This window comes from Belonocnema kinseyi, chromosome 3 (assembly GCF_010883055.1).
Source record: "Belonocnema kinseyi isolate 2016_QV_RU_SX_M_011 chromosome 3, B_treatae_v1, whole genome shotgun sequence".
NCBI lineage: Eukaryota > Metazoa > Arthropoda > Insecta > Hymenoptera > Cynipidae > Belonocnema > Belonocnema kinseyi.
The window spans coordinates 39,316,267-39,328,801 of NC_046659.1; the positions used below are offsets into that span (position 1 = coordinate 39,316,267).

The 12,535-nt window shown below is 36.8% G+C and overlaps 1 protein-coding gene across 9 annotated transcripts in view; it reads left to right on the plus strand.

Annotated features, from left to right (window-relative positions):
- LOC117168891 (SWI/SNF-related matrix-associated actin-dependent regulator of chromatin subfamily E member 1-like) overlaps positions 1–9,857 on the plus strand; it is a 45,455-nt gene extending 35,598 nt beyond the window's left edge. For 7 of the 9 annotated variants that reach the window (XM_033354806.1, XM_033354805.1, XM_033354802.1 and 4 more), the window contains exons 5-10: positions 7,103–7,309; positions 7,421–7,505; positions 7,568–7,714; positions 7,823–7,995; positions 8,108–8,398; positions 8,581–9,857. In XM_033354806.1, coding sequence (XP_033210697.1) covers positions 7,103–7,309; positions 7,421–7,505; positions 7,568–7,714; positions 7,823–7,995; positions 8,108–8,398; positions 8,581–9,729 — 2,052 coding nt within the window. In that variant the 3' untranslated portion in view covers positions 9,730–9,857. The remainder of the gene's footprint in view (positions 1–7,102; positions 7,310–7,420; positions 7,506–7,567; positions 7,715–7,822; positions 7,996–8,107; positions 8,399–8,580) is intronic. The other 2 variants (XM_033354809.1, XM_033354807.1) reach the window with 2 other exon arrangements.
- Positions 9,858–12,535: the final 2,678 nt, after the last annotated feature.

Genomic DNA, 12,535 nt, shown 5'->3' on the forward strand with positions numbered 1-12,535 from the left:
CAATACGCCAATTAGCACAAATGGTAAGTTCCGACAGTACCTACAAGTGTGCCTACTGGCCGCTAGATGGCAATACCGGTTTCATATGTATACACCTGGTAACCCAAATTCCATTCCAATTTCCTTAGTATATTGTTCGACAATCCCCAGAGCTAGATGCAGTTGCTCTCAGTTTTTAGCATACATCTTAAGATCGTCCATGTAAAATACATGAGTGACCTTGTACTTTCGATCTGCAGCCTTGCCGCACAAGTACCCGTCGGAATGGCACGGTGCTAGAGATAGTGGCAATAATGTAAGGCAAAAGAGGAGTGGGCTCATGGTGTCGCCCTGAAAGACACCTCTCTGAAACGTGACCTTGTTAGTTGTCACACAATTTTTGCCTGATGAGATAGTAAATCTGGTTTTCCAACGGCTCAACAAGAATTGTGGGGTCCCACTGGAAGCAACTGCCATCTAAAAATGGCACTGGTCCCCAGCTGAACCGCGGTAAATCACACCTATGACCACGTATCAGGAACGTGAAATGAGTGTCCTCAGGGCACGATGAAATCACAACGATGACATCTTTCAGCATCTATCTCGTAAGTGCCTTGGCATATTTTTGGCACGCGGGTATGCCTTTCAAGGTCACGAACCAGTGATAGTTTTGTACCTCCCCGAGCCCCGATCACAAGGACAATGTATTTTAATTGAATATTTTGCCTATAGTCGTCTCAGCTTCCTTTTAAGATCTTGATACCAATGTGTGCAATGGAGACTGCTGTCCGAAAATCCTAGTTCCAGAAAATTAGGCATTTCTCGTTTTGCACAATAGTCCAAACGAGAAGTGACAGGACAAGTCAATCGTGCAAGACGAGAAGTGCCAAATTTATATACAGTCTGTTACATAAGAGCGTGGTCACTGTTACACGTAGAAAAAATTATAGCGATCCATTTATTTTTCTATGACATAGTGGGCACCTCAGTCCTCCATACTTTATGAAAGGAATCAGCTGTTAGTCGAATTCAGTCGTTCTTCGAGGCGTTTTTCGAAATGAGTGCTGCTTGCGCCTTGCGCTTCGAGGCAATTTTGTATGTTCACATCCAATATAAATGTAATAGAATTGCAAATCTAATAGAAAATGTGTGGGCTATAATAAAAGTACATCTTCGCAAACGCAAGCCATGTAATGTGGATCAATTTTCTCGAAAAATTCCGAAACATTGGAGGTCTTTTCCAAAAGAATATGCCGAAAGTCTATGTCACACGACATAGACTGATCCTCCATATTTCTTCGGAAGATACCTTGCATCGTCTTGTCGAGGAGCTGTTCTTGGAAGTTTTCTTCTGTGCTTTCTTAATCCGGGCATTCAGGAGTGAGGACTCGAGATATATAAGATTTGATGCATTTTGTTCACCCCCCTGATATTGAAGTCAATGCCGAGTGTTTCAGCAGCTTCCTCCGTTGCCTTGAACAGAAACGCTTCTTTGCTTATTTCTTAGTGCTTCCTGAACATTTTAAGAAGAGAGTCCCGTCCATTTGCGACCATATGTGTTGTAAGAGAATAATCCTGTTGTGAAGTCATTTAAGATTTAGTATTCCACGATCACCTTGACAGCGTAAGATGCATAGTCGTAGAACAGAAGACTTAAGGTTCATGCTTTTGTTCATGTTTCCTTTCATGTCCAGATCTCAAGGGATTTGTGCTCGTCCTTCGTTTATGGAGCCACTTCAAATGAATAAAGTAGTACCAAGACGGCAAGCATGTTATTTGCTGATACTAGTTTCCTCGCCAACAGTTTGAAAGACTGTTCGGAGAGTATCCTTTATAGACGTCACATCCTGAATGCGGCTTTGAGGCACGCCAAGGTATGTATAGGTCTCTCCAGCGCGAAGGTACCGTATAGCGCTTCCATCGACGATCTTAGTGTCTTCGGCCATTCCATTAAGTTTTCTTCGATCCAAATAAACTTTGGCGCATTTTTCTTTCTCAAAATCCATTTCAATATCCTTAGAGTATTCCTTGACTTTAGATATGATGTGAAAATGCGGGTCAGATGATGGTGAATTGGAGGAAGCTTCTTCTAATAGAAGGTCTTGATACCATTTGATCTCGGAGAGGAATAGTTCTCCATGCCTCTTAATACTTTTTTCACCTCCTCGGAAATGATAGGTGACCATTCTTCCTCAGGTTTTATTAGGGCATCGCATAGCTCTTAGAAGCTATTTATGTTCTTAGAGTCTTCTTCCAGTGAATTGCGAACTTTGCAGAATTCTCTTCAAAATGCTTCGATCAGCTCTGGTTTGGGCTGATGGTCGAAAATAACGGTGGGGTCTTCGAAGATTCGGGAGGCATCAGAGAAAAACTGTAGGTTTTTCTGACCCACCTCTCTTTCCGCCTTAGACTTCTCTTAGCGTCAGATAGTAACTGTATTCTTTCAAACATATGCTGCATGATGGTCAGAAGATTTTACTTGTTCAGTGTGTGATACGGATGCGCAGTTGGCGCGCGAATTGTCGAACCGTGGTGATGAAATTTCTGCCAGATGTTATGTAGCCAAGCACACACTGAATGCGAGACGCGTACTGCCTGGATCAATCTATCTTTGTGGTAAGATGATCCATTCGTCTTTTGGTTTAATTGTCAGCCGTTCGTTTTATTTTACGGGATTGAGAGAAACCTGAATGTTTATGTTTCTCCGGAACCTTAAGCATCGATCTTTCTCTATTGGGTCTGTTCCCGGCTTGTTCTAGCTGCGGTAAAGCAGACGCTTAGCTTATATAATCCCTTTTCCGGTGTTCCTCGGCACGTTTTCGCAGTCATTTATGCGAAAAATATGAGAGCTTTGACTGTTTCTCACACCACGGAGCATGCAGTCGCGCCATGTAATCTTTTCGTTCAGGGGCTATACTGGTATTATAGCACTCCAGCAGGTCATCTCTAAGTTGATCCGTTCGCCCCCAACTCTAGGGCAGTCGGCATTGTTGTCCGACCCATTTTCGGGAACCCTGCGCGTTTCTATTGTTTGAAGCCGCACTTACTACAGCTATGTTTGGTGTTGTCATTGTTGTTCCGACGAGCAGCTAGTGAAAAGGGTTCGTCTATCCTTGTAGAGCCCCGTATGCAAGGATAAGGCTACATACTCTGAGAGGTCGCCTGGTATTTCAGACTTATCGTTTGAGACACCTTATCCAGGTGCCGCTTAGGAGTTATTCCTTCGGGCCTATCCCTGGACAATTGTCCATGACTGCTTATTAATTATTGTAACTATATTCAGCGGAAACCGTTGGCGAAGAGACCCTCTATCCGCAACCCGTCAGAGCTTACGGCCCTTGATATTGTCATGCGTACGATCATACATATGCAGAAGAGCTTACATATTTATTTGATCGTTCCGTGATTAGAAATCTAGCGCCGTCAAGGTGGGCGCGAACTTTTGAATCTCTAATGTCTTAATAAGCGAATTGTTTTGGGTACTGCTAGATGCCTTACTTCTAAAAGCCCAAGTAAAGAAAGCAGAGGTTGAAAAATTCCGCCAACAGCCACTCAACAAGACAATGAACGGAAACTTTCACATAAATGTCCAAGATCAGTTATGGTCGAAGGAGCAGACTTTTGCTTTCCTCACATTATCAGGACTTAATTCAGGTACAAAGAGTTTCATTTTCACGTGCCAGGATGGTGTCATTTCCACATTACTATACCATGACCGCATTTTAAGTCAAGAAGTTCCCAGCTATAGGTGCAGACCGTGTTATGCACACACTAAGTACCTTCAACATATACTATATGGGTGTCTTCTGCACGTTCGAGCTACGCATCTCTGGAGAAATAATACGGCCTTAAGAGTGATTTACTACTATATTTGTCGCTTCTGACATTGTTCTCCAGGATTTCGAGAAACGAGCTATAATTCTTATCGAATTGTCGGCTCCGGCCGATTACAACATCATTGTCAAGGAGAAGGAAAAGTAGGAGATGTATCACGACCTTATATATACAGGGTGGACACGCTGGGGCTTACATATATGGCGCACTTGATTGCTACCCGAATTGCACAATAGCAGGGAAGAAGCCATTGTACAGGGGCGTTTTCATATTTCGCGCCTTTAAAGTTGCATTCGGATCGGCCATTCGGTCAAGTCCGTGCATCTTCGAATCAAGTTTATCATAGTTTCCATGGATGCGTTCGAAACTTTAAATGGATACAAGTGTCAAAAAAATACAGGCTATGTTATATAATAATTACAAATAATAAGTGTTTCATTGATAGTGAAGTGAGACTTGTGGACTGAGAAGTAAACGTCAAGTTTCTTCTGTGCCAATAACATTATGGAATGGCTACTGAGTGACAAATACTATAAATTGGTAATAATATTGTGCGCTTTTAGTGGGCGAAGAGTGAATTGTGTTTAACGCTTATTTGCGGCATAAAAAAGGTATTTTATGAATAGGCAGGATTTGTTTTGAATAAAGCGAATAAAATATTACATGCAAAAATTTTTAATTGAAATTACCTACAATTACTTACAGCGATTTCGGTAAAAAGGTGAATCCGACCATAACTGCGAAATAATGACAGATCGGCCCGGCATGTTTATTATATTTTCGATTGATCCTTTACCAAAGAAATGTTGTGGTTTGTATGTTTGTTACTGGCAGTGTCGGCAGTAATAATTTAAACAATAATTACTTTAAATAATCTAAAAATCATTACTTATTAATAACATTAATAAGTAACACATCCCTGAAATTAATAACAGATTTCCATTGTTTTTTTTTCACAAATCGATCATAGATAAATTCACATCAGGAAATGCAGATGGATTTTGTGCATTTCAGCTGGCTCATTTTAATGAACATTATTGGAAAACCATCATCTCTAGACCTTATCCTAAGACTGGGGATTGATCAGCCTAAAATTAATTCTGAGTCATTCTGATGATATAGCCGTATCAAAAAGATATCTCGAGGCAATTTAACTTGCCTGAATTTTAATTAATAAAATATTTAGGATTTCTTGGTATTTTAGAAAATGCTTTCTCTGGACCTCATCCTAAAATTTCGTTTGATTAACTATTAAAATAAATTAGAGACTCATTGGTGATAGAATTGTTTAAAAAATTTATCTAGACAAGATAATTTAGCCCAGAGTTGTTATTTAATTTTTTTAAAGATATTCTATTTTCAAAATCGCTATCTCTGGATTTGATTCCCAAACTGGCATTTGATCAGTCTTTGAAACTCATTCTAATTCCTTTTTATGATATAGCCGTATCAAAAAGATATCTCGAGGCAATTTAACTTGCCTGAATTTTAATTAATAAAATATTTAGGGATTTCTTGGTATTTTAGAAAATGCTTTCTCTGGACCTCATCCTAAAATTCGGTTTGATTAACTATTAAAATAAATGAGAGACTCGTTGGTGATAGGATTGTTTAAAAAATTGATTCAGACAATGCAGAAGCAAAATTTTCGACCAGAATTTTGAGATAAAGTCCCGGGAAAACATTTTCAAAATACAAAAACATCCCTAAATATTTTATTAATTAACATTCAGGCAAGTTACATTTCCTCGAGACATCTTTTTGATACACCTATATGATAAAAATGAATTAGAATGAATTTTAAAGGCTGATTAAATGCCAGTTTGGAAATCATATCCAGAAATAGCAATTTTGAAAATAGAATAATTTTTCAAAAAAATGCAATAACAATTCTGGGCTAATATATTATCTTGTCTAGATAAATTTTCTAAACAATCCTATCACCAAAGAGTCTCTAATTTATGTTAATAGTTAATCAAACAAAATTTTAGGATGAGGTCCAGAGAAAATATTTTCTAAAATACAAAAAAAATCCCTAAATATTTTAATGATTAAAATTCAGGCAAGTTAAATTACCTCGAGATATTTTTTTGATACAACTATATCATCAGAATGACTCGGAATTAATTTTAGGCTGATCTATCTCCAGGCTTGGGATAAGGTCTAGAGATGACGGTTTTCCAATAATGTTCATTGAAATGAGCCAGCTGAAATGCACAAAATCCATCTGCATTTCCTGATGTGAATTTATCTATGATCGATTTGTGAAAAAACAACAATGGAAATCAGTTATTAATTTCAGAGATAATATGTTACTTATTAAAGTTATTAATAAGTAATGATTGTTAGATTATTTAAAGTAATTATTGTTTAAATTATTACTGCCGACACTGTCAGTGACAAACATACAAAACCACAACATTTCTTTGGTAAAGGATCAATCGAAAATATAATAAACATGCCGGGTCGATCTGTCATTATTTCGAAGTTATGGTCGGATTCACCTTTTTACCGAAATCGCTGTAAGTAATTGTAGGTGATGTTAATTAAAAATTTTTGCATGTAATATTTTATTCACTTTATTCAAAACAATTCCTGTCTATTCATAAAATACCTTTTTTTATGCCGCAAATAAGCGTTAAACACAATTCACTCTTCGCCCACTAAAAGCGCACAATATTATTACCAATTTATAGTATTTATCATTCAGTAGCCATTCCATAATGTTATTGGCACAGAAGAAACTTGACGTTTACTTCTCAGTCCACAAGTCTCACTTCATTATTAATGAAACACTTTTATTATTTGTAATTATTACATAACATAACCTGTATTTTTTGACACTTGTATCCATTTGAAGCTTCTATCGCATCCATGGAAACTATGATCAACTTGATCCGAAGATGCGCGGACTTGACGGAATGGCCGATCCGAATGCAACTTTAAAGGCGCGAAATATGAAAATGCCCCTGTACAATGGCTTCTTCCTTGCTGTTGTGCAATTCGGGTAGCAATCATGTGTACCATGTATGTAAGCCCCAGCGCGTCTACTGTGTGTGTGTGTGTGTGTGTGTGTGTGTGTGTGTGTGTGTGTGTGTGTGTGTGTGTGTGTGTGTGTGTGTGTGTGTGTGTGTGTGTGTGTGTGTGTGTGTGTGTGTGTGTGTGTGTGAAGTACACGAAAAATCGGAAACTTGTGTTACATAATTGGTGTTACGTAATACTAAGTCGTGAAAAATAGTTGATTTAAATTGTTGAAAAAATTGTTTTGTCAAAAAAATTTTGGTAATAGGCTGATTCTAGGACTCCGAAACCACCTAAACCGCCAGAAAAACCTCTTATGCCGTACATGAGATACAGCAGAAAAGTTTGGGATCAAGTTAAAGCTCAGAACCCGGAATTAAAATTATGGGAAATAGGCAAAATCATTGGTCAAATGTGGAGGGAGCTGCCAGAGGTTGATAAAACTGAATTCATAGAAGAATATGAGACGGAAAAGGTGCTGAAGTCAGACTTACAAAATAATTCTGCTTTTAACCGCAGCTACATTATATTTGCCACACCGTTAATTTAATCTACCTAAAAGTTAATTTGATTTCAATTTATTCAGGTCGAGTATGAGAAAAGTTTGAAATCTTACCACAACTCTCCAGCATACTTAGCGTATATTGCTGCCAAAAATCGTGGAAAGTCAGGTAACTGCTTTCAAGTTAATTATTAAATTACAAAAATGATTAAAAACAAAGTTTTACAATAGATTCACGTCTTGTATCTAATGCAGCGTTGTGTGCAGCACAACAAAGTACTGATGATCGCGAAAGTCATGAACGATCATCAGGAAGTAGCAAAAGCCAAGCAGCTCAGGATAGACGCATTGATATTCTACCCGCTGAAGATGAAGATGGTGAGCATTCCTAAAAAGTTTTTGTCAGTTTAGTTTGATTAAACCAAACATTCAAATGCAAATAAAATTCAGTGAAAATCTTCATAAGTTTGTATAAATATTTTGTAGATCAAGACGATGGATATACAGTGAAGCACGTGGCTTACTCTCGGTACACTCGTAATCATCGGCTCATTAACGAAATATTTAGCGACACTGTAGTGCCGGATGTACGATCTGTCGTTACTACTCAAAGAATGCAAGTTCTTCGTCGGCAAGTTCAGTCCCTCACGATGCACCAAGTACGATGCACCCTATACGTAACTCCGTACTGACCATAAAGGCCTTTTTTAATGCGGGCGCCCTACATATATGCACTGAACAGAATTAAACTAATTTCACTTTTCCTTTCAGAAAAAATTAGAAGCTGAACTTCAGCAAATTGAAGAAAAGTACGAGGCAAAGAAGCGAAAGTTTGTTGAAGCGAGTGAAGTCTTTCAGGAAGAACTAAAAAAACATTGCAAACCTGCGGTGGATGAAGATGCATTCAATAAGATGGTGGAACGCCAATATGACCTTCTACGCCGTGATAGACTTAAGGGTCCTGAGGAAAACCGTTCTGATGGACCAGCATCCAGTGAATCAACACCAAATTCAACACCCACGCCGACGACAGCTGCTATGAATGAGGAAGTTTCAGCTGATGTAAGTATTCAGTCTATATTAGAAACCATATCATTGAATATACAAAATATTTCATTAATTTGCAAAATTTAAATTTCTGTAAAGTGTGCACATCTTTATGCTTGATCTAAATTTACATGCAGTACATAAAGCAAATAATTATACCAATCATCGGTAAAGAACAATGTCTGAAATATTTTTAGCAATCAACCGATAACGATCCAATGGAGAAAAAATCGATAGAACCGGGAAAGATACAGAAAAAGGGAACTCAATCGCCTCCTTATGAGGAAGGAAAACCAGAAGTAGCAGTACAACCAAACTCTCCCCATCAATCGAACACTGCTGGAAATTACCCGGGTGCGATTTCTCCGATGGTTCCAACTCCATCACAACAGCAGTCATCTCCATCGCCAATCCCTCAATCGAATCAACAACTGCAGTCTCAGATTCCGTCACCTGGTCAACAATCGCAGGGGACGATGCCTCAACCAAATCAAGCACAACTGGTTTCTCCGTCACAAATGCAACAGCAGCAACAAACTCAGCTGCAGCTACAATCGCAGCCACAACAATTACAATCTCAACAGCAACAATTGCAATCTCAACAACAGCAGGTACAATCTCAACCACCACTACAACAACCTCTACCATCTCAACAGCAACCATTGCAACCGCAACAACAGCCACTGCCACCACCACAACAACCTCCCCAGCAGTTACCGTCACAACCACCAGCAGCTTCTCCAGCTCCACCAACCCCAACGCCGCCTCCAGCATCTCCTATGCAACACCCACCGCACCAATCTGCAGGAATTCTTCCAAATCACTCGGTAACACCACACCCAGGACCTCAAGGCGCACCACAAATTCTTCCCGCTACAGGGGCTCCAACTACTACACATACAGGTCCCATGATGCCACCAGGTCAAGCTTATCCACAGCAATATCCTTCTGGCGGTCAACAGCCGCAAAACGTTCCCCTTGCTCCCAGGCCTCCACATCCTTCATACGGTTATACACAGCAACAAACGTACCACCAACCATACCCACAGTATCCACATCCCTACTATCATCAACCTTACTCTCAATACCCATCCCATGCGATGGGAAGGCCACATCCTCATGGACCTCATAGTCCACATAGTCCTCATTATCATCCTCAGTCTCCCCATGGAGTAGCAGATAGTAGTGGTGGTAACAATGCTCCACTGAGCACAAGTTCCGTATCCAGTTCTGATGTAGGGAATCCGAATTTTTCCCCTGCTCCGATGCACAATGAAAGTGAGCGATCGGTACCACCCGAAGGTCAGGGGGAGGGACAAGCGGATGTTAAGCCGAACTCGGGGTGAATTATTTTGTAAGGACTTAGGGTTGTTAATTCTGAAAGTAGTATTATATATTCATGTAATATTATTTTAGCATACGATTTTGAAGTTGAATAAATTTTTGGTGCATAAGAATAGCATATTGCAAATTAGAATGCATTCTGAATTTATTATAAAAAAAAGTTGTGACCCAAATAGCGTTAAGCAAACAAACAAAAAGGAGCGAGAGGTGCAATCTGAATAATAAGTGAGCGCAATGTATATTGTGCGACGAGGAAGGTAAGTTAGCAAAGGCCAATTGTTCTCGCATTTCACACGATACTTTATTTTACGTATAGTACGAAAATGTCACTTACGTCTAGAAAGAGAAAAAAAGTTGAAGTTTGCAACCTGCAGACGTCAAATCAATCTTTGTGCATGTGCATTAGTCTTTATTACCGACAATCTATCACTATTTATCTCGTCCGACGGCGCTGGTACTCGCGAAACAGCTGAAACCTTAGTGAGAGGAAGTTCTTTCAGCCCGGTCTCTAGGAAAGGAAGTGATGCTTGTAATGTGCACTTCTGTTTACACATGAGGGTGAAGCGGGTCAGTGGAAGGGGAGAAATGCTGGCAATGCAAAACTGCTGTGGTCAATTCAACGACTATTTTTACAATTGCTCAAAGAAAACAAGATGCTGAAGTATTTTCACTTGATGTATGTTTGGTTCTACTAGTTTCTAATACTCTGCGAATCCTCTTTTGTAAGTACAGAGAAAATTGACTTAAATTCAGATAATTAAGTTGTAAAAAAGCAGGAGAAAATTTGAAACATTGTGTTGTATATCTAAAAATGAGAATCATTCTTTTTCTATATTTCATTCAAAATGAGTCATTCACTAATCATGCTCAATCAAAAAAATTCAAGTTGGTAGAAAATTTCAAAATTTGGCAGAACAATCAAACAGTTGGTTAAAAATTAAACTATTGCGTAGAATATTTGCTTTTATAAAATGCAATTTTTTTAAAATGAATATTGACATTCCATTTTTTTGTTAAGAAGTGATCTTTTAAAGACTATAAATTTTAATAATTGCTGAAAGAATCGTATATTCCGTTAGAAAGTTAATATTGTTGGTTGCAAATTCAACCGTTTGAATAAAAATGTATGCATTTTGTTGAAAATCCGTTTTTATTTTTTGTAGAAAATCAATATTTTCCTTAAAAATGCAACCTTTTGGTTAAAAATTAATCTGTTTTATTTTTTTATTTGGAAGATTTATGTGCTTTGTTGCAAATTCTTCTGTTTTGGTTAAACTGAATTGTTTTTTATTTAAACTAAAAAATTTGTTCATTCATTTCTGTTATTGAAGTTCCAACATTTTATTTAAAAATGCATCTCTTCGGTTGAAAATTGAAATACTTTGTGGAAAGTTTCCTATCTTGGAATAAACATTGACAGTTTGAATTGAAAATTTAATTATTTGTTTGAAAATGTATGTTTTTGTTGAAATTTCATATTTTTGGGTATAAAATTTAACTGTTGTGGAAAATTCGTCCCTATGACTTAAAACTTCAACAAGTTGGTAGAAAAATAAACGAAGTGATAGAAAAATCAAATTTTTTGTAGACGATTAGTTTTTTTTTTTGCATTGCAAATAATTTTTAGTGATAAAAATGTATCCATCCCATTGTTATTTAAAAAATAATGGTTTGATATTTAAAACCTTTTATTGTTCAATAACAAACATTTGAAAATAAAAAAATACGAATTAAAGAAAATGGAATTTTTAATTTAAACAAATTTAAACAGAATTGATTTTCTACCAATAAATACGATTTTTGTAGAAAATACATTAGTTTACAACTTCAAAAGATAAATATTCGACCAAAAATCGAATAGTTAAAATTCCAGTTGAGAAAAATTGATTAAAAAAAAAAACGAATTTTCTACCAAAAATTTGCATTTTCAACCAGGAAATACTAATTTTGATCAAAAAACGTAATGGCTAATATTCAAACCAAAAAAAAAAATTTGTATTTTGAATAAAAAATAGTTTAATAAGCAAAAATGACGATTTTTCTATAGAAAATACCTGAATTTTCAACCAAACAGTGATATTTTTTTAATGGAAGACAAATTTTCAACAAAATATTACACATACATTTTCATCTGAATAGTTGAATTTTCTAAAAATTACAAAAATATACATCTACATATTCTGAACAATCGATGTGATGTTAGTCACAATTTTATTTGATTAATTTTCAGTTTATGTTTTTTCGTTTGTAAACACTACTTTTCACTAAAGAGTTGAATTTTTAATTTAAAAAGTATAATCTTTTTACCAAAAATTTAACAAAAAATTTGATTTTGAAAAAAAAATTGTATTTTAGTAGAAAGTTAATTTTTTTGTTTAAAATTTTATTTTCTTCTTGAAGAATTCAGTTAAAGATTCATAATTTCAGTTGAAAATTCATACAATTATTACAATAAATATTATTCGTTTAATTTTTCCAAGAACAATTAGTATCATCGTTTCCAGCATTGAAACTGGCTTCGCACCGAAGATGTCGAAGTTCCACGGGATTCAGTTTGTCCAGCCAGTTCACAGAGATAAACCTCCACCGACGCCTCATCATTACCTCTGGGTAATGAAAAACTTAAATATTAAAATATAATGATATCGTTAAACAATATCGATATAGTATGACTACTAATGCTGCGATATTATACTAATAAGTAACATGTTACTAAAACCAAACTAACTACAGGTATAACTAGTAATGCCGTGATATTATAAGCATAATTAAGCAATAACTTAAACCAAAGTACCTACAAGTGTGATA